Raw genomic sequence first — 23,159 nt, 5'->3', positions numbered from 1 at the left:
ATTGGAGAATCTTGTTACATTTTGCCATCCGATCTTGAGACCACACTTTGCCCTCACTTAACAAAGCTGATCTGGTATATAGTTCAATGACCTTGAGGGGTGGGGTGAATTTGCTTTCTCCCTTTCTCTTCATTATCGCTTCCTTCACTCTCACCCAGTCACCTTTCTCCAAAGTCACTCCTCGCACATTACGCCTTTTATTGTAATGTTCAGTATATACTTCCTGCGCCTTCTCCAAATTTCTTTTTACCACTGCTGGAGAACATTTACTTTGCACTACCATGTGCTTCCAAGCCAGATTGTCCTTGGTAAACGGTTCCCTTCCTCTCAACACTTTGTAGGGACTGTATCCCGTGCTCCCTGGGGTGATGCGGTATGCCCATAACGTTTTGGACAGTTCTTTCTCCCAATCTAGGCCACCGCTGATCGCTGCCTGAATGGTCCCCATGATCACTCTGTTGAAACGCTCTACCAACCCATTTCCCGCTGGGTGGTAGATGGGTGTGTATTTCACCTCTATGCCATTTCGGGCCATGAACGCTTCCCATTTGGCAGACACAAACTGTGGCCCATTGTCGCAGGTTATTACTTTGGGGATTCCTTCCTTCACAAATACCGCATTAAGAAAGGACAGCACCGCATCCGTGTCAACGCTTTCTCTTACTTCCACTTCCGGCCACTTGGAATACCTGTCCACCAACACTATGATGTATTTCTGCACTCCTATGTTGAGAATAGGTCCTATAATGTCAATGGATACCATTTTCCACGGACTGCTGGGCATAGGAAATTTCCCCAACGGAGGCCATATCAAGGTTTGCGATTTGTCTGCTCGAGAACACGATTCACACATCCTCACGTACTTCTCCTCCTGGTTGTCAATTGCAGGCCACCAGTATGCTTGCTTCGCTAATGCCTTGGTCTTCGTTATTCCTTGATGCCCTTCATGTAAGATCGCCAATATGTGTTCCACTAGTTTCTGGGGAGGAATCACTCTGTCCCCTCTCAGCAGGAAGATGGGATTTTCTCCAATAGATAGTTCTTCCCTAACTTCCCAATACTTCCTCGTCTGACTGTCCAGGTGTCTCTTATCCGGCCATCCATGCATCACGTACCCTTTGATTGCCTCCAGGGTCTCATCTTAGCTGTACGCTTCAGTCCATTCTTGTTCACTGATTACTTGTTCTAGGTCTTGCATGGTCGCCACCATGTACCCTTCCCATCCGGGGGGTTCTTGTTCGTCTGCTCCTTCCTTGGCTGCCGCTCTGCTTAAGAAATCCGCTACTCTGTTCCGGGGACCTGGTATGTATTCCACCTCATATACATAATCCAAAAGTCTTAGCGTCATCTTCGCTATCCTTGGAGTCGCATTGGCATGTCAACTTGAGGTGAGTACCTTTATCAGGGGTTTATGATCTGTTCGTACTAGGAACTTGGCACCCCATAAGAATTGCCTGAAGCGTTCCATTGCCCATACCACTGCTAGCATCTCTTTTTCAATGACACTGAACTTTTCTTCATTGGGTGCCAATGACCTGGACGCGAAACTCACCGTTGAAACTTCACCGTTGACTGCCCTCTGCATAAGCACCGCTCCCAGGCCTCTATCACTGGCGTCCGTGGTTAGTATTGATGCTGCTGCTTGGTCGAAACCCTTGAGTGGTACAGCTTCACTCATTTCCTTTTTCAACGCCTCAAACTCCTCTTGCTCTTCCTTGTCCCATTTGAATCCATTCCTCTCTTTCAGCAGCTGTCTGAGATGGTGGGTCTTTGTTGCAAAGTGTGAGATGAATTTGCTATAGAATTCAGCCATCCCCAGGAATAACCTGACGTCTTCCTTCCTTGCTGGGGTAGGCGCATCTCTTATCGCTGCCATGTTGGCTCTTTTGGGCTCGATACCTTTCTCACTGATTTCATGTCCAAGGTATGTCACGGATGGCACTCCTAACTTGCATTTCCCCCACTCTGCTGTGAGTCCATTGATTTGGAGTATTTTCAGGACTGTATGTAACTTGTCGTTGTGTTCCGGCTTGGACTTCCCCATTACCAGAATGTCGTCTTGGAAATATTGGACGCCTTCCACCTTTTGGAATAATTTGTGCATCAATTTTTGGAAGACTGCCGCCGCTGATGCGAACCCGAACGGCATCCTCATGAATTTGTAACACCCAAACGGTGTAATGAAGGAAGTGAGGTGGTTACATGTAGGGTGTAATGGTACCTGATGGTACGCCGAGGATAGATCCACCGTGGAAAACCACTTTATACCTTTGGTTTTCGTGAGCATCTCGTTTATGCGTGGTAAAGGGAACTTGTCAATCAGAATGTTTTTATTTAGTTCCCTGAGGTCTACACACAGCCTCACCTTCCCGTTGGCTTTCTGCACCACCACTACGGGCGAAAGCCATTCCGCGCTTTCGATGGCCTTTATTATGCCACTCCTCTCCAATCTGTCCAATTCTTCTTGTACTGCCTCGCGGCACCTAAACGGGATGTTCCTGGCCTTGTGGCTCACAGGTTTGGCTCCTTCCTTCAAGTGAATCATGTGCGAGAATTTCGTTAACTTTCCTATCTTTCCGCTGAACACTTCCGGGTACTCTCTCTTCCAGGCTTCCCCTTCGTATCCTTGTTCCGAATCTGTCAGCATTACTTTTTCCACTCCTCCTGGGTTGAGCTTGATGCCTAGGACACCTTGGTCTTTCCATCCAAGTACCAAAGGCCCTTTTTCCGACACGTATAGCTTGCATTCGGCTTTGCGTCCTCGGAACTCAAACAGTAGGGGACAATACCCTACCATGGGTATCCTTTGTGCTGTGTAGGTGACTGGTCTCAAATCCATAGGAAGTAGTTCCTTCTGTATGTTTTCTTGGAATTGTTCTTCCCATACCTTCTTTTGTACAATTTTGATGGGGGATCCTGAGTCCGCCACTATGTCGACCACTACTCCACCAATGTTAATTTTAAACATCGGTTTGCTGGAACCCTTGCATTCCACATCCAACACTTTGTCCCCTATGTAGAGAACCTCTTCACCATACTCTTCCCTTCCTTGCGCCTCGTCTTCATCTGCGCTTCCGTGGTCAACGTACTTGACTGCAGCTCCTCTGGGCTTCCGTTTGCAGACTTTCTCATAATGTGCAAAGATTCCGCAGAACGCACACTTCGCTTTGAATGCAGCACATGCCTTGTCGTTGCCTATGTGTGAATTGCTTCCACACCGGTAGCAATTTGTTTTCTTCTCCCATGTGGACTTCTGCGTCGCTCCTGCTCCTTGCTGGTTCCTCTTCGAGAAGTAATTGTTTGGTGGTCCCGTTTGTCTGGCCTTGTCCCCTTTGTTGTTCACCATCACTCTGCATACTGTCTGTTTGTTGCTCGTTTCCTTCCTGGCAGCTTCTGCACATCTCTTGGATAATTCTGCCTTCTTCACTAAGGCCCATACCTCCTTAAGGGGGGCATCCCCGTTGACCCACAGTTTTTCCTGCACTGCTGTGTTTGATGTGTGCATGATTATTTGATCTCTCACCAGTTTGTCATGTAACGCTCCAAACTTACACGTTATAGCCAATTTCTGTAGAGCCGCTACATATTCATCTATGGTCTCGCCGCTCTCTTGCTTCCTCTGAAAGAAGTTGCATCGGTCAATGGCCACGCATACCACCGGTCTGTAGTGTGCGTCTATGTCTTCAATTGCGTTTTGGAACACATCCGTGTCCACCGCTTGTCTCGTTGCTTTCACTATGTTGTCGTACACTCTTATTCCCTCCGGTCCGAGTTTATGTAATAAAATCTTCAACTTTCGTGGGCTGGAGTATTCCGCTTCACTCTCTTCCTCTAGCGCCGCCAGATAATTCAGAAAGTACCTCTTCCAATCTTTCCACAGCATCGTGGGTTCACCTCTTTTTGGCAGGAACGGCACCATGCTGGTGAGTGATGTGGAGGTTGCAGCCATTCTCTGGTTGTCCCTCGGATTTGCTTGGGCTTGTCTGTTGACGTTAGGCGGACTGCCTGGTGCTTGTTGTTCCACACTTCTTCTCCCCTGGGTAGGGCTGCTTTCGCCACTGCCTGAGGCCCCTCGGGATTCCAGGATTGCTTCCCGCCTTATCTCTGGTCGCGGTGTAAGCTCCGCCTTTGCTTGCCTGACTTGGTCCCTTTGGGTTTTCTGCGTCTAGGTTGGCCTGTGTAGATATCCTCACCTCGAGCTAAGCGGTTTCTGGTGTGCCGCATCCAATGGCTCTGTGCCCTTTTTGTTGGGAGCAGGTTTGGGATTCACTGTGCCCCACCTCCTAGGACTGTATGCTCCTTAGGCTTTAATGGGGGCTTACTTCAATGTTGGCCTTATGTAAAGGCTCGCTGCGCCTGCTCCGTGCCTCTTTTGTGGCCCTGTGCCGTGCGCACCCTCTCCCACGCTCCGAGAGTTTAGCTCGAGTAAGTAGGGGTTTGATTTTCACTGTTTGTTTTTTTTTTCTCTTATTGTTTCAGGACCTTGCTGATTTCCGGATCCCGCCTCGTCGCCATTATAACAGTGCCCCTTTATCTGATGAAATAATCACTATGCAGCCAGTACTGGTGTGTAAACGTAGGATTAATTCCCGGAGCGCCGGGGAGACGCGACCGCTAACTAACAGGGCTCGGCCGCTATGACAAAATGGCCGCCCTTCCGGTTCCGGTCTCCGGCGGTGAAAGACTAGACCGTCACCACAGCTCCTCCGTTTCGTGTTGGGCACAGTTGGTTTTCCTCGCGGGGACGGGGGAGATGTTTGGCACTTTACTGCGGGTGGGCTCCGCTTTCTTCATTCAGGGCTCCTCACGCTGCGGGCTCATTTATCTTTGAAGTCTATTCTCCCCGCCGCCGCACTTCACACACGCTGCGCGGCGGGGGATGCTGCAGGCAGGCCGCGGGTGGGCTCCGCTGGTCCTGCTTTAGTATATGTTCATTGTGGCTGGCGCGCGTGGCTGGCGTACCCTCGTCGCCATTGTAAAGTCTTGTGGGTCCTAGGCCCTCATGCTCGCAATCACTGACACAGACACACTGGCTGCATTGTGCAACTTGCCCAGAGCACGTGCGCTCGGCCACTTTTTTATTATAGCTGTGTCACCTGACCAGTGACATCAGTGGTGGGTGGGTGTTTAGTTTAAATACATGCTCAGCACTAGAATGCTGACTGACTCTGAGTCCTTACAGCTAGCATTCAAAAGCTTCATGAAGCTAATCCTGTAATTTACCATGGCTTCAAGGGCAGGTCCGTGCAGTGAATTTGTAATTCGCTTCTAGGTTTCCTGTTCGTACCTACAATTTTAGTAAATGGCATTTTGAAGCCCGAAATCGAAGTCTAGCCTCAGCGGCGGCCTTAGGCATGTGCAAGCCGTGCACCTGCACAGGGCCACCAAATCCTAGGTGCCGCCATGCAAATATATATCCTTAATATGATAATCCTCTGAGGATGGATACATATTTGCGTAGTGGCCACATGGTGGGATTTGGCGGACTCCGGCTCTGGTCCACTTCCAAACACCCTGACCCCGCCCCCCCTTCACTGTCCTCCGCGCCTGCATTCCTCCTAGTTCCTGAACTCTGTGGAGCTCCTCTCCTCCCGGACCCCCTCGTCCGGGGCCCCCTACCTACGCTCCCTGCCCAGGGCCGCCATGAGCCTAGAGCCGCCCCTGCTAGCCTGTGCCCAGACATGGAGAAGCTAACGACTGATGATGGGGTATTCAAATCCTAAGCTCAAAATCTCCTCACCCTGCCATCATGAGAATCCTCCCGCCTGCCGGGGGGTGGTTGTAAACTACTAGTCAATCGTGGTATTTGCCAGACAATACATAACCGCGATGATGCGCAATCCTCCTTGAGATTGACAGAACTCATTAACCGGTCCAAACCATCGTTGGCTACCTGCCTTGTTGTAAGGAAAATCAAAGGAGGTGTTTGTGCTTCACAACGATTCCCAGGTTGTTACATTGCAGTGTAAATTCCTTATAAATTGTCCAGTTCCGCTGATCTACAGGAGGAGGTCTAAGGAATTATATAATCAAGGCATTTATATATTTGCAGTTTAATGAAGCGTACACTTGGCCTGTGGGTGTTAGTGCTTCAGAAGAGAACCAGATTATGCTACACCGTTTTTGGCATTTGTTTAAGGGAGCGCGATTTTCAAGCCTGGTTCTCCACTCCAGAAGCTGACCCCTTTAGCCGGTAGGCCACATCGCCTCCCATATTCAATAGTATGCAGGCCTTTGAGGGTAAACACCTAGCTGGATCCTGGATGAGAAAGCCCAGATGAATGACCTCTTTGACAATCCAAGTGGTGGTTTATCAATCTCTCTACATGTATTTTAATGATAGGTGTATTATACTACTGTGTACACAGTTCACTTTTTGCATACTTTAGTATATCACCCCAAGTGAGACGGGTATGCCCAGACATGGGTCCAGTGGACACTTTCACTGAATCCAAGCTATACCACGCTGATGAGTCCATAACCGGTGCTGGGTTGCTTGTGTTCCAGTTTAGGGAGGACCTGTCTTGGCAGTTCTGGCTTAACTGTTCCCATTGGAGCAGGGTCAAGACTGATTTGCATATAGCTGGGTCCAAACTGAGGTGGTATGGTGTGCAAAATAACTATGGCCGCCCTTCAACTGAAGGGGTTTTGCTTAGAAAGGGGTTTGAGGGCAACCAATAGGAGGACGCAGTCAGATAGGCAGGGAGTAATGACATTTGATAATGGAAGAGCTAGCAATCGCATAGACTATATTCTTGTCAATGTGGAATTATGGCTTCTAGTTCTAGATATGGAGGTTCAGTCGAGGCCGGAAAGTGACCATAATCCCTTGGTGCTGTAAATTAAGGACAGAAGCTTTTGTAGTACACCACAGAGGGAAGGAGATTAAACCCCAGAAATGGTCACTGTAACCAACGACTTAAGAAGGGTACGCTGGGCCCAGATATCAACTAATGATAGTGATGTTGCACAGATTAAGGCCATGTTTCTGGGTTCTATGGCAATCCTCTCTGATTGCGAGTCCCAGGAGGTGTTGACCGCTACCCTACCAGGTGTTCATGATGAACTTTTCAAGGGACTAAAAAAGTTCTTTATTAAAGGAAGTACTCATAAAAAGATTAGACCCTTGAAACCAAGTTCTCGGTATAACAGCACCTGTAGAAAGGCCTACAAATCCCTCGTGGAAGCCATTAGATTTAGAGTACAGGGTAACCTCAAACAGTCTAGAGCTAATTATAAAGCAGTACAGAGACAAGCAAAGAGAGAATGGGACGAAGAAAGATGGAAGGATTTGTTACAGGCATGCAATGGGCAAAACATGATTCAGTTTTGGCACTTAGTTAAATGGGCCAATAGCCCGCAGTCACAGACCCCGAGCAACAATGTAGAACCAGAATATTGGGTGACGTATTTTGAAGCACAGTTTAAGGCAGCACCTAGTAGCGAGGAGTTCGTTTTACCCATCTCTTCTAATGAACCATTAAACATTACGACTAAAGAGGTAGAGGCTGTGTTAAAAATGGTCCCTAGTGGCAGGGCACCGGGGCCTGACTACATTCCTGCAGATCTATTTAGGCAACATCAAGATCTGTGGGTCCCGTATATATTGCTTTTAGCAAACGCCATAGAAAGCGGGGCCTCGATTCCGGAATCTTGGTCTGGTGTGGAGATCATCCCCATCTACAAGAAAAAGGTGCACTCAGCACCGACGAACTATAGACCCATCAGTCTCATTGATGCTGTACAAAATGTTTTAGCCAGACTAGTACTCTGACGTATTCAGGAATGGATGGCTGAAACATGATTTTAACTCCCTTACAGGCAGGGTTCCGGTCTCACACTGGTACGCTTGATTAGGCCTTTAGATTTGTACTAATATACTGGAAAGGGGTGGTCTTAGGTGGGGGTTTGCTTTTTGCAGCATTGTGGATCTAAAATCTGCATTTGACTACTTAGTACCCCGGGTGAAATTGTGGATGGCGCTATTGAAAATGGGGAAGCCTCATAGCCTGGTTGTTCTTTTAGTAAAACTTCATGAACATACCTACGCGCAGGTGCGCTGGGGCAAACCAGGTGAGACTACCGACAGGTTTGAGGTTTGTAAAGGGGTTCGTCAGGGGTGCGTGCTGGCTCCCACCCAGTTTTCTTTATTTATAAATGGGGTGGTCCAGTACTTCGCAACTCACCCAACTGACGTGCCAATGTTAGCTAGCATGAAAGTACCACTGCTCATGTTCGCGGACGACACCCTATTCATATCCAAGACAAGACAGGGGCTGCAGCTGGCACTGTCTCGTTTTGAGGTGTTTTGCCGCGAACATGAGCTAGTGGTCAATGTAGGGAAGACTAAATTTATGGTGCTCCACAAATTAAGCCAGTTAAAGCAAGTGTTTATATGGATGGTGCTTTACTGGAGCAAACAGACGTCTTCACCTACCTGGGCGTCACATTTAACGATAAATTAAGTTGGAAGCCCCAAGTCGATATGTTAGCGTTAAAGCACGCCCAGTTGGCCGGAGCCCTGAGTAAGGAGCATAGGCTGTCTCAAACCAAACCCCTCGCCCCCATTTTAAAGATTTATACTTTAAAAAGAAGTCCAGCTATTCTTTATGGTGCAGAAATTTGGGGCTTCTACAATCTATCCCAACTTTCTCTGGCCCAAAACAAATTTATGAGAAGTATAGTAGGCCTACCGCAATCGTCCCCCCTCCTACCATTGTTGCTTGACCTGGGCTGCCACGCTATAGAAGACGTAGCTCGTTACAGACCTTTGGCATTTTGGAGGTGTCTTTGGACTACCCCGGAACTCTCTTTATATGCCAAGGCCCTATTGGAAGTGAGGGGTTTGAGCCGATCACATAAGATCCCATGGTTGGCTGGAATAAGGTCCTTGCTGACTGAAATGGGGATGAGTAATCTATGGGAACACCCAGAGGCTGCGGAATTCCCAGTGAAAGTCTTTTAGAGCAGCAAATTGGGAGATGGTTAAAAATAAGAGATTCTCCTCCCATATTAATCAGCCATTGTCGAGGGATTTCCTCGACATTAAGGACGAACCAGTCTCGGAAGAGTATTGGGATCTTGTAACCAAGCCTCATGATCGGCAGCTCTACCATCAGTTCAGAATAGGCACTTTACCCTTAAGATGTTTCACTAGCAAATGGAATTCTGCCAGTAGTGACAAGTGTGCATTCTGTTTAGTGCATACTGAGAACATAGATTACTTTCTATTTGTATGTCCCGCATACCAACAGCCTAGGAGGATTTGGCTTAAAACAGTATGCTTATCTATGAATTTAAGATCGGTGATGGCTGCAAAGAGAATTTTAAAATCAGACACCTCCAATCTTGTGGTAATTGGTGTAACAACGCTTTTAAGCTGGGCTTGGGCCATACGCAACAAAAAGGTGGGGCACTTAGCTGTTCTATTGTGATCTAGATGGGTGGTTTTAGAGGGGGTCGAGTGGTATGGTATTAGTTAGGTTTGGTCTAGAGGATCACTCCCCTTTTTTGTAAATTTATGATGTAGAATTATGATTTTATGCTGGTTTACCGGTTTAATCTATTTTTAAACTGTTTTAACGTGTATATATATATTTATAGTTAAATTAATTAGGATGTGGTATGAAGTTTTATACAATTGAATACAATGGTGTTTTAAGCGAAGGATTGTTTTATTTTGGACGTTGTGTCTTTGATGATGAATAATCGCAATAAGGACTTATGAAATGAACTATGGACTGGGATGCGGCCCATGTAATTTCTATTGGCTGAGATAAATTCAAGCATTCATCCATCTTTTATTGTATACTTTTTGGCGTATTATACTGACCTTGTTTACATTGTTTTTGTGGCCTCGCCAGATGAAAATGACCAATTGCTACTATCTCTTAACATTCGTTTACTCCATGACTTCAATGATATTGAACAGCCTACCCTCAGTTGCCACCCTGAATCAATTTGTCATAGCAGACTATATGGCTCTTGAGGAAGCCTTGCGTATCCCATGGCTAAGGTATATATCGGAGCAGATTAGATGGCTAGGCTGCTCTGATCTGTACACTAATCCCAAATCTTTATGGCCAACTGACGCCTGGAACACTGATTACCAGTTCCTGGCCACACGGCAGGAGGATAGGGAGAGTACAAAGACTGCAAAGCCAAGGTGATAAATTGCATCACACTCCGCCTAAGCCCACAGGCGCACCCCTACCTGTCTGGTTAACAACATTCATCACCGTTTTTTGTTAACCAGATTCCGACTGAATCTTATTAAGTGGTTACTTCCTTTTCCAAAAGGCTTTCCAAAGCACGGGGATCTATGGTCATGTCCATGTGACCACTTTTCCAATCCTTGACACTTTTTTTTTTTCTTTTTAACTCTGTCACTCTGCGGAAAAAATACATCCTTCCGCTTTTAGGTTCACGTCATTTTGTTCAAGCGAGGCCAGCATTATCATATCTAAAGATGCTTTCCTCGCCCATGGTCTGCTTTGGGGTTGCTAGTTTCCTTTCAGGTGCCACAAGAACCAGTAGAACGATGCTTTGTCTAGCTGAATTTGCACTTTAACTGATGAACTCTACAAGTACTTTATCTGAGTTTTACAAGCTGAACTGTCATTGTATGTGTTTTTAATAATATTTTTACTCTTTTTGTTAATATGGTTTTAGGAAAACTTATACAGGCAAATTGTATTTCCTGTTGTATTTATGGTCCTTTCATGTCTAGTCTAAAAAACGGTATTGGTACATTTATTTTAGCTTTGTGCTTTTATTAGCTGAATAAGGAATTTTTGACTGACTACCCTCAGTCAACTATTCGGAAATGTTTCATCTCATCTCATTGAGAGATGTCAGAAGCAGAGGAAGGTACCACGGGTAGTTAATTTTCACAAACTTATTGGTTATTCAGCTTTTGTAGGTCTAAATGCAAGAATGACCATCGAATTGAGCACCACTGTGAGATTCAGGTTAATCCCACTTTTAGACTCCTTTCCAGTCATTTCTTCTTAATTTTATAGTAGTTATTTCAGACTTAGATTAGATTATGCACATATTCAACAGCCTTCAAATTGCAAGCAGTGTTATCCTTAATTAAAATGTTCTTGTGACACTTTGTTCTGTAGCAGTGATTGCCATGCTTTGTCTCGTTACTTTAACAGAAATAAAACCGGCCTAAAGGCAAATGGTGACGCAGCACCCCGCTGGACTACTAACTTCAGCCCATGGAAACCTAGTAAGTATTTGTGTAATAGTCCAGGCCTGTGGTGCAAGTCAGCGGAAGGAATTGCTCCAGGGTGATAGTAACTGCTGTCTTGTATGACAATTGTCTGGGCTTTAAGTTCTTAACTTGGACGACTATGATCCGTAAGACATAGAGTACCAAAATAATCTACTCATGATGCTTGAGTATTTAATTTAGAATGAGAGCACATTGTTTTTTGTACTGTTGGTGTTACCACGAAAGACCTGATAAGTTCCATTGTTTGTAATTTTGGTACATAGTAAATGTCATGTTGGAAAAAGGAGTACGACACTTGGAAATAAAACTAAATTACACAAGGTCACATTTTGAAATGTATTAGAACCAGGGGATTTCTGGGAGCGTCCATAACGGGTGAAGTCACTATAAGGTGTAACTTCTTTACTCCCTTCACCCAAGATACTCTTATTCCTATCCTGTGAGTGCTCAGCCTCCAAATAGCTTGAGCAAAAAAAGCACTTCAAATTGCTATGCAACCAGAACCACATGTGTGCCAGTATGAAGTCTGGCAAACTTCCCAGTTCCTCCTTATTCATGGGTAGGACAGGGTCTTTGGACTAAAAGGACAACTCAATATCACAAAGGGTTAATTTTTTTAGTGAAACTATTATCGATGAACATGTGAGTTTTTCGGCCATCTAGTGGTTGTACCCAGAACTTTCTTCTAAGTGTCACCTTTAGGAACTGACCATGGGTAGAGTTGATATGACTCACTATGATCGCAATATGCCCAGGTAGGTCATTTCCATCTTCCTATTGTTGTTTCCGCCAGTGGGTTTGAAAGCTAATTGCAGGCTGTTGAAACAAGGCATTTGTTCAGATGTGGAGGGGTGGGAAGAAAACATGGACAGTGAAAAATATTGAGACTCCTGCAGAGAAGGAACACAGTGCTACTAGACATGGTGTTGTAAAAAACAACAAAAACATGTTTTAAGAGGTCCTCTACTAGGTTGAGTATTTTGGGAAAGGTTGTTGCCCTTGTGTCTGTGTGTCATTTTAGAATCTCAAATTATTGAAAATACTCAATTTAAATGATGTACTAACTGCAGCAGAAAGTATGCAGTGAATGATGCGCTTTCCGTATATGTTATATGCCCACAAAATGCTATAAGTCTGAGGATTGCTATGCCTGTTTGCTTTTCAAACCCAAAATATTTAAACTTTGTGATAAACAAAGATTGTCACATTGGACAAATTAAAAAAAATATTGAAAACGTTTAATGATTTGATGAAAGTCCCTGTGGACCCCCTCTATGGCTAAGTATTTTTGAGACAATGAGGGTGTGGATGATTTAGAGACGATGGAGGAGAATGAATATCCTAATAATTTCAAGGGTAGGGATTCTCTTTCTAAACATAGTGTAATAATCACTGAACACCCCAAAGCAAAAAGTGCCTCAGGCGACCGGGAGTTGGAGCAGAAAAAGACATCCGCAATTTCAAAAATACAAACTTCGACACCACAGGTCAAAAACATACAACCTTTTTGGGGCTAAGAAGATGGAACCCGGTAAGGCTGATCCTACAAAAGTCGACTAGACTTATAAGGATTATGGAGATCAAAAAAGGCTTTGGAGATTCAGAACATTAAATGACTTTCAAGGATGTTGAAGTCTAAAATATGGCAAGGTGCCTCAATGTCAAAAAAAGCAAGAAAGGCTTTTGACCTAAAAGGAACATCTTTATTCTTAAAAAGTTAAGTTTTGATGTAGCATTATCTACTACACAGTTCCTCTTAAAGTGGGGCAAAAAAAAAAAGCAAGAGAGATTAAAGGAAGAATGGTCCAGCTACTCCTACAGCACAATAACTGATGAGCCTAATCCACATATACAAGACTAAGTCAATCACATTTGGCGGAGCACAGGCACTAACTCTTCTCAAGAAGGGATGGAACTTTGTCCTTCACGGTCATCACTACCAGAAGACATAGCTGCCTACCATGCTATTATCAAAAGGCTGTCAAAATGTTGTGGGTCCCTTAGAGGACGATTATGTGGTAGCATGCTTTTTTTTGCGAACTCAGACTCCTCTTCAAAAGAAAAAGGTAATGTTTACTGATTCTACCACCCTGTTGCATCCAAAGACTATTTTTGCTAAATCGGGTACTACGGAAAGTCCAAGAATAGAGCAGAAATATAATCCATCTCCACAACACCATCATTAACTAAAAATCATGCACAGGCTGATTTAGTGTGGGCAGCAGGAAAACCATCCAACAATCGGTCTACCACAGGACAATCACTGCAAATGCTTGGAAACAGTTGGTAGGAAGGTGGAGAGCAACTGACACTCATTCATGTGTAGCCAATTCTAACACACTTTAGAGCAAATCTAGACCTCTACATTGGGTGGAGATAGTGGATCTAATCTATCATTTGCCAGAATATAAACAATTGTTTGAGGAAGTCCCAAATATTTCATATACTGAATTCTAATTTGCACTTAATGCAGCAGAAACAGCAAGGAGGTAGTTTTATTATGAAGCACTTGGCTAGGCTGTTTAGGGTTCAGGCACGGTGTGCAGGTAAAAGTTACAGGTAATCCATTCGCTGATGAAAAATATTTGGACCCGGACACAACATTGAAGCAAAAGAAAAAAATCTGAATTCGCAAAAGCAACAGGTAGCTCAGAAGATCTCACAAGTATTAGAAGATAGACCGTTTCCAACTGCGAATTATAATCCTCATTGAGACTTCCAGCATTTTAAGAACCTGCTCAGTGGCAGCATACACCACCACCAAGACAAACATAACAGACCAGAGAAAGTGCTCAATGCACAGGAGGCCACCAAGAGGATTCCCAAAATGCCTATTATTGGCAGCACATTTTAGATGCAAAACTATTCCTATTTTGACTTGTCCAGATGGTGGGCTGGTAAGGTGGAATTTGTTCCACAGTTTCAGACTTACTACACCAGTTTGTGCTTAAGGATCCCTTAAGAAAACCTTTACCTCCAGTAAAGTGCAGCGCTAAATACAAGTACAACAACGGTGATCCAGAAACTAAAGATTGTGATGGTACTAATAGATGTCTCTGTCTCTGGCAAAGAACATGGTATACAAATGTCAAGTATTATCTATCCAAAATTGTTCTGAGCGTTTGTGTTTCTCTACAGAGGCTGCTTGCCTGAGGATTGTCTGGGATTGCTTATAAATGTTATGCTGCAACTGGGCCTCGGACACCTCTGGACTTGCCTCTGCGCTGCGTGATTTCTTGAGTTTCTTGATCTCCGCTGTGGTGACAATATGGTTCCCTACGTTGTGTCAAAGAGTAGGGTGAGCACATTTTTTGAGCAGTTGGTCGGTTAAATTCACCCATGTAGTCATTGGTGATACATTGTTTGTGCTGTTTTCACCTAAAAAAAAAGTGCTGCATTCTGTCATGTTTAAGTATGGAGGAAGTTGTTGATTTTAGGCTTTTAAGATTCTCTGTGTAAATTCCATAGGTTGTCTGTCTTGTCATGCCATGATGTGATATGCTAAATGACAGGGTTATAATTTGTGGGTGATGGTCACTTTCTCTCTGTGCAGCAATACAGTAATTCTCAATCAAGGGAAGCATTTCCCCATTGCAGATAGTCAATTCAAGGTAAGAGTGCGTTTGCCCATTTGTTCTTGTCCAGTTGGGTGGCTTGTCCTAAGGAAAACGACCATTCAGAATTGTGTAACCACAACTGGTGAGTTGTAAACCATATATTCGCTGAGCTTGCTGTACTTACAGCCCCTAGGATTTATTTGTTCCATGACGTGTTTGGCTCTATAAGAGCACATTTCTTAATAGTCTACTGGGAAGTGTTGGAAAATATTTGAATGGTAGTACCCTGTGATCAGGCAAGCTGTGCTACAGTGGTCATTTAATAGGCCACACATAATTTAGGTTAGATGATCAAGCTTGGACCTTTTCTCCCTGGCGCTTAGGCTAATGTACACGTTTATCAGCAGCAACTATTTCTGTAATTTCGCGCTTCTGATCCTTACACCAGTTAGCCAGTTCTCGTCGAATGGTAACTGGTCAGTAGTCATGTTTAACTCGACTGAGACATAGATTGATAGTCCACCTCTTGGTCTACCAAACTTGTTAGTTCTTGTGGCAGAGATCTGATATTATAGGTTGCCTTCTAGTGGTAGGCTTGTCCCGGCCCATGTTTCCTGAAGGAGTACAACTTCGTGGTTCTTTAGGAACATAATCAGTTGCGGACGCTACGGATTTTGGTGCAACGAAGCCCATCCATGTGGGTGCCTGGACAGGTTTGGGGGTGGGCGGGGGCAGGTAGAACAGCAGACACAAGCCACACCGGCCTAATGCTGGCCACCTCCGTGAGCTGCTGAACCCACCTTCTGCTTCCTAGAGCTCTCCTCACCCTGTCTTAGGTTGTGCTGAGGTACTGGGGCAAGAGTTCAGCTGGTTTCTTCTGTGCTCCTTGCTTGCCCTCTGCTCTCCGCAAAGCTGCTGACTTCCTTAATTCCTGCGGCATAGGGCATGGCGTATGGCACAGGCATGGGCTCCAATGGGCATAGGCTCCCCGCTGCTCTGCGTACAACTGCCGCTGGCTAGCCGCCTACCTCCAACCTCCTGTCACAGTATTTTCGCCCATGGCCAGTTTTGGGCACTTTTGGTGTTTGGTGGGTCGGATAGGTCGGCTATTCTGCATCTCAAGTTTCCTCAGCTCTGCTGCTCTGTCACGGCTTTGCGTCGTCACATGATGCGTATACTAGGTTCTTTGTTACAGTATCAACTCCAGCCATGATGGACACCCAAAGATAAAACACTTTATTTTAAAGAAAATTTTTGACCCATCCACTAGAAGGCAGACTAATGCACAGAGTGCAAATCTAGAAGAGCTTCAATCTGCAAACTGTTGTTACTGGTAGGTAATTACTTTATTATCCTACCCCTACCTCCATGCTATTCCTAACTTCCACAGCAAGTAGAGTGACTCGATGAAAGAATAGGCCAAGTCTCGCAGCTGGCTACAAACATGTCAGGTTTCCCCGATGAAATACTCAAAATTGTGCTGATGCTCAATGGGGTCCACCTCTCGACTGCCTCAAGTCCGGAATAATATACACACGCAGTCCGGAATAATATACACACGGACTAGTGATATAGTCAAGCGAGGGAAGGAAAGGGTAGGAACAGCAATGAGGGAGATCTGAGGATGACAGTAAGAACACTGTAAGTATACTGTCTCTCACTACTTAACAAACACAGTTTCTATAGTACTAATCATTGAAGTGGTAGGACTGACTGTATCACACTACCTGTGTTGAGTGCGCACATGAGGCAGGTTTCCACAGGTAGGGGTGACATAGTGGCGTCATTCATAACTTACCGACCCTGTCACTGAAGCCCTCCCTGGTGCTACCTGTGGATGTAAATACTGCTTCCAGAAGTATCACACTAGGAATTACAACATCTCAGGGGGTTGGGGCGACCCTTCCAAGCCCCACGTTTCCCAAAGTTCCTGAGCACGCAGCTGGTGGCCTGGGGCGTATGCCTGCTGTTGACAACTTTCAAACCACCCTGCCTTGCCCTAATTGGAGAGATGAAAACTCGAGGTATAGGTGATAGTATAGGTGATAGTATAGTTTGGTGCAAACTTTACTCTTTACTCCCGCTAGAATTTTTGTCCTGCCGCCTGCCTTTCATCGGTCTGAGGTGGACCGCAGCACCAGCACTCGTTCTCCTGCTGCTCCCGCCGCATTTGCTGACATCAGCGCCGGGACTGGGGGAGGACTACATTGCCCAGCATTCCTTCTGTGGTGCTCAGCCACCACGCAAGCAGGAAGCGCCAGGAGGCACTTAATAAGCAGACATGGGCTCCCGCAGCCCGGGACGCATGCGGGCGTGCCCAGGCCAAGGACAGGCCCGTCAGCACCCGTCAAAGCCCGGAAGAGGCTGGGCTGGGCAAGTTCCCTAACAACTTGCTTTTGAGATTCATGGACTGGAAACTTGCTGGCAAATGAAGGTACTGTTTACTGTGGATCCCTTAATATACTATTGCGTTGCTCCTTGCTGTTTGTATTATCAATTGAGAGTTATTATAGAATGGAGAAATGAAAGGGAGTGGCGGGGACACTAGGCACTTTTCTGGTAAGGGCAGATTCATTATCGATTCATGAGATAGAACTAACTGAGCGACGCCTTTCCCTGGATCCATCTACCCAACAGGACCATCCTTTAGTGGACACTCAGGCAGTTGGAACAGGAGTCTGTGTTGATGATGGCTTTTCTATTATTCTCCCCATTAACGTCTCATCTTCGTTTTGTCCTCCTCCCATCGTACCAGACCCACTACCTGTAAAGGAAAGAAGGAGCTGTATCAGGAGAGAAAAGCGGGTGTATTGCAGATTACCAACACAAATACTATTATGAAGAGAAAACCATCAAGGTGGGTTCAGTATGCAGAAATAACCCGCTTATCAAAGAAAAGAGGTATAAGACTCATTCCCATCTACCCATCTAGGTGTTGAAAAGCTTGAGGTGCAAAGGCAGTTGTCTTTCTGGACACCCTCTTCTAAACTCTCCTACAATCAGATAAATAAACGACCGTGTAAGAAGAAAAGACCAAAGCGCAATCTCCGTCTTGCCCTTATACCAATATAATGAGACTTTGCTTGTATTCCTGTTCCATGACACAGGAGAAAGGAATTCATATGAAATGCATTATGTACATATACACAGTCAAATGATAATCTGATTAGAACTCAGCATTCCACACTTAGTGGCATCACACGATTACTGGTCCGCAGTACAAGGTAAAATACCCAAATCCTCTGAAACCTCATGTGCTGCTCACCACATGAACAACAAGAGAATCCGGAAGGCTCCCCAGGATACTTGACACAGACCAAGCAGTAATGTTGAAAAAGAAACAGTGCGCTTCCTACTCTGTACTACAATGTGAGTGTGCGCTTAAGTGGTCATTACATACTGTACTTTCTTAGCACTATTTCTTCCATTCATGAGACCGCGGGAAACCGTAAGTCTCACCAACAGGGAAGAAAGAAAGAAACACCAGGAAGCAGCTCGGTTCTCTCTCCCACAAGAAACTGCCACAAACGCGTCCTCGCCAACGGAGGAGACGGTAGAACAACCACACGAGTCCCCGGAGGGAAAAATAAAGAAATGCCCAGAGAAGGTAACGCTGGTGCTACTAGCACCCTTGCCGCCTCTTGCAAAACGAAGGACGTGACAGCTCAGGAACCGGGAGTCACCAAAATTATCGGCAGCGTTCAGGGTCTTCTGCATCGTTATGTCCAGAGTCCTTGACGCTGTGCACTGGTCACGTGGGTCGTCACAATCAGGAGGGACGCTGGGAAATTTTGTTTTTTGTCCTCGTTCCTCTTTCTCTCGCTAACCGGCGGTCATTGTGCCCCGGGCTGATGCGCCCTGACAGTACATCCCCCTCCTGAAGAACTCTGACATACGCATGGCTTGTCCGGGTACCTTTTATGGAAAGCAGCCACCAAATGTGACACATTCACCGCCTTAGCAGGCTCCCATGAGTCCTCCAGACCATACCCTTTCCATGAAATAAGATCCCAGCATTTTTGTCTTGTTATTCTAGAATCTAGTATGCCTTTAATCTAATATTCTGTATGCTGTTGTACCCATATGGGAACAGGCTGCTTCCTAACAGGGCTATGAGAGGGCTTCAAAAGGGAAACTTGGAAAACCGGGTGTAAACTGAAATGTGCAGGCAACCATAGTTTCACTGCTACAGGGTTTGTTTTTATAACCTTGTGTGGGCCTATGTACTTAGGGTTAAGGACGCTATGTCTCTTAAACCGGATATTCCTTGTGGACAACCAAATGAGCTCTCCCTTTTTAGGTTTTGACTAGCGATGCATGCGTACGAAGTACGCATGCGCTAGCAAAATCTAATGATATCCTCTAATCCTCTATGTGGGGTCGGGTATCTGCCCCCTCCTCCCATTGGCTAGCTCCATAAATGGAGGCTAGCCATTGGTAGAGGGCTCTGTCTGTCAATCCCAGACCAGATTCGGGGGCGTTCCCGAGAATTTTTCCCTTTTGGCTACGTCACGCGACGTCAGCCAAAAGCCGGGAACGCCCCCGAATCTGGTCCGGCCGGGCCGTGCTTGCTGCTGTCCTGCCTTCCTCCGTGTCCCTCCTCCCGCCGTCCCCCCTCCCCCCTCCGTGTGCCCGTCCCCGCTCTCCGTGAGCCCGGGGCACATTCTTGTTATATATATATGCCCCCACAAGTACATCAGCTGGCTATAGGAAACCGAACACTCAGTTCTTTTGTGACACTATACACGCTTATTTCAGTGTTTCCCTGGTATGAGATTCGAAGCCTGGTACGAAGACTGCACCGAAGGGTCCGCCTGCTGATTGGCGGCTGACCCGGGAAAGCCGCGCACTGATTGGGCCTTGGCGGAGGGCTCGACGAGTAAGTCGCGTCCTGATTGGCCCAGGAAGCGCTGACGTCAGCGGAGGCTCGCCGAAGGGCAGCGCTGGGATTGGCCCAGCCCCCGAAGCAAGACTCCGCTCCTAGGAAGCCGTCGCCGGAGCTCCGAGGCATCTGCCCCTGCCCCCGGTGAATGCTGATCAGAGTGTAGCTTATTAATGCTTTAATTAAAAAACGTCCAATTTCTTGAAGGAAAAAAAAAAAGAGAGAACAATCCTGCACCAAAGCAAGAGATGCACTTCCTGCTGCTGCATTCATAAAGCGGAAAGCAAACACCAGCCCATCGTTGAAAAAAAGATATACTTTGCAGCGAAAAAAGTGCTTCACCACCATAAGTCCACACCACAACTGGATGGAAACATAAGGAACCCTGAAAGAGTACTATTTGAGAGGAAGCAAAGGTGGATTCACCACCTCTACACCCATATCCAGGGCATGAGCGAGGATATTCCACGGGTCTCTATGAACAGATAAAGAGTGGTCCTGCTGCTAGCACCTTTAGTGGTCAATCACGAAGCTAGCAACCACTGAAGATAAAAAGAGCAATTGACCAGGACAGCAGTTTTGTGATAAATGATGTATGGTGAGATACAAACAATGGAAGTGCAACAAATGGAATGTTTCTGGTATACAACCCATACTTAGACGTATTGATTAACATATGTGAGGAATTACTGTGCAAAGTGCTTATCAAAGGAAGTAACTGCAGAGGTGTTATAAGTAATTATCTCAGTGCTCTAGTAAATGACAATAAATAAATAAATCACCCACTAACTACAGCAATAATAACTCATTTCGGCTAAAAACGCAGAGAGGCAACATAATCACAGACCATCCAAACTCCTAATAAAATTCGCCGTGTGAGACGAGGGGGCAGATCTTTAAGTCCAATTACCTCTGAAGCTCAAAGTGCTTCTGCGGGGGTGTGGCTGGCTATCAAGGTAGGGGCGGGGCGGGGCTTTGGGCCGTGTAAAAGGAATCGAAATCGTGAGGCGCACGGTGGCTCCGTGCGAGTTGGCAGGTTTGAAATCGAAAGATGTTGGTTTGCGTCGTTATATGGTATGACTGGGGCAGAGGGAGTCACGTGACCCGGAAGACGCCACGGACCAAGAAATAACACGGAGATGAGACCTTTGATGAAGTATGTCCCAATTAGGAGGAGCTGTATAGTAACACACCTCAGCCTATATTTTCCTTTTTTTAAACAAACTTAACTACATTGGTTTACCTTGGGTTCTCTCTGCAGTGTGTGAATAAAAGGTCGATACCTCCCAACATTCCTATGCAGCCCGACACAAGAAAATACGAAAGCTTTTGTGCGTTCTGGCTCTGCATCTGCATGCTGCAAATTCACAAAGGTTGAATCGGCACCCGGATTACTTTAAAAAAAAAAACGTTTTGGGATACACAGACACGTCATGCTACGAACGATTGCATTACATCAGCATATTCCATTTGAGTAAGTAGTAGCCTTTCAGAACAAATACTAAATGAGAGAGCATGGTGTATTCCACATGGTACAAACATTTTTGTTGCAGTGTTCACTTGATAAGTCGCAGAAAACCGAATAATAGCTGTGATGGCTAGCAATATGAATATCTTTTTTCTCTTAACCTCCGAACTCGTTGTAAAGGATGTGGCACTGAGTATGGGGCACAGCTTAAATAATTTCAAATGCAGTTGCAAGTAGGTTTTGGACTACTCGATCCTGATGAAAGGCAATCAACCAGTAGGCCGAAATATGTAGACCTTAGATGCAGGAATAGATTATTTCCCACATTACCATCAACCCTTGGTTTTAACCTTGGCAGGGAGGCCATAAGCTCGTTCAAAACATGGAGTGATATTGTAGGACACCCAGAGGCAATTTTAATGATAGATCCCTCCAGTAGACAATAAAGAGATCCCTCGAGTTTCAAGGTTAAGCTCATCCAGATACCTCTATGATTCAGGGAAATAACTCGATAATGAAACATGCTGTGAGGGAAACCACAGTGAGCAAGAGCCCTGATAAAAAAACAAGAGGATTGTTTGGGAGCGTACATGCTAGTGACTGTCCCCCCAAAAGTGTCTGTTAACTCCCCTTAGATCCATTGGCAATACAAAATGCTGCCTGGCTTTGCAAAGGTCCAGGAAGGGACACTGAACGTTTCACCTAACCTCACCCCATTTTTAGGTTTTGCCTAGCCAATGCTTACGAAGTAAGCATTCGCTAGAAAAAACGTAATGAGTATAGTATAGGGGTTGGAATCCGCCCCGTCATCCATTGGTTAGCTCCATAAATGGAGGCTAGCCATTGGAAGACTGGCCTGTCCATCAATGCAGGACCAGATTCGGGGGCGTTCCCGAGAATTTTTGGCTTTTGGCTACATCATGCTACGTCAGCCAAAAGCCGGGAACGCCCCCGAATCTGGTCCGGCCGGGCCGTGCTTGCTGCTGTCCTGCCTTCCTCCGTGTCCCTCCTCCCGCCGTCCCCCCTCCCGCTCTCCCCCCTCCCGCTCTCCGTGTGGTCCTGCCTTCCTCCGTGTCCCCCCTCCCGCCGTCCCCCCTCCCCCCCTCCGTGTGCCCGTCCCCCCTCCCGCTCTCCGTGAGCCCGGGGCACATTCTTGTTATATATATATTCCCCCACAAGTACATCAGCTGGCTATAGGAAACCGAACACTCAGTTCTTTTGTGACACTATACACGCTTATTTCAGTGTTTCCCTGGTATGAGATTCGAAGCCTGGTACGAAGACTGCACCGAAGGGTCCGCCTGCTGATTGGCGGATGACCCGGGAAAGCCGCGCCCTGATTGGGCCTTGGCGGAGGGCTCGACAAGGAAGTCGCGTCCTGATTGGCCCAGGAAGCGCTGACGTCAGCGGAGGCTCGCCGCAGGGCCGCGCTGGGATTGGCCCAGCCCCCGAAGCAAGACTCCGCTCCTAGGAAGCCGTCGCCGGAGCTCCGAGGCATCTGCCCCTGCCCCCGGTGAGTGTAGGAGCCGACTGGAAGATCGGCCTGCTCCCGGATGAGTGAGGGAGCCTGAAGGAAGGCCCGCAAAGCCAGGACGAGAACGGGGCGACCGGAGCCTGCACCGAGCGTGGCAGTTGTCTTTGTTTTCCGTCAATGGAATGCTTTCGTCGGCTGTCATGTCCTCTCCATGTTTTCCGTTACTCCGTGGTGTTGTCTTTGTTGCCCTTGTCTCATGTCTTTTTCATGTTTGTTTCACGTGTTTCTGTGAAGGGGTTGAATTTCCGATCTAGGCTGGCACCACTGCCCTCTTTTGCTGTCGCATCCCTATGCCTTGTTGATCTGGTGTGTGGGCGTTCGTTTCCTGCCACGCAGCATCACTTTGGTGTGTGTCTCCGGCCCCGTTCCCGCCCCCCTCCCGCTCTCCTCCCGCTCTCCATGTCTCCAGCCCCGTTCCCGCCCCCCTCCCGCTCTCCGTGTCTTTGTTTTAAGGATTCTGTGTAGGGGTTGAATTT

General features: G+C 46.4%; 1 protein-coding gene across 2 annotated transcripts in view; it reads left to right on the top strand.

Annotated features, from left to right (window-relative positions):
- Positions 1-23,159, top strand: part of LOC144829387 (uncharacterized) — an 815,409-nt gene that overhangs the window by 561,416 nt on the left and 230,834 nt on the right. For both annotated transcript variants that reach the window (XM_078688502.1, XM_078688493.1), the window contains one exon: positions 11,163-11,236. In XM_078688502.1, the coding sequence (XP_078544628.1) occupies positions 11,163-11,236 (74 nt within the window). The remainder of the gene's footprint in view (positions 1-11,162; positions 11,237-23,159) is intronic.

Source organism: Lissotriton helveticus, chromosome 1_1 (assembly GCF_964261635.1).
Source record: "Lissotriton helveticus chromosome 1_1, aLisHel1.1, whole genome shotgun sequence".
In the NCBI taxonomy this organism is placed as follows: Eukaryota; Metazoa; Chordata; class Amphibia; order Caudata; family Salamandridae; genus Lissotriton; species Lissotriton helveticus.
Note: the sequence above shows the minus strand (reverse complement) of the source record. Positions and strands in the feature narration are given on the sequence as shown.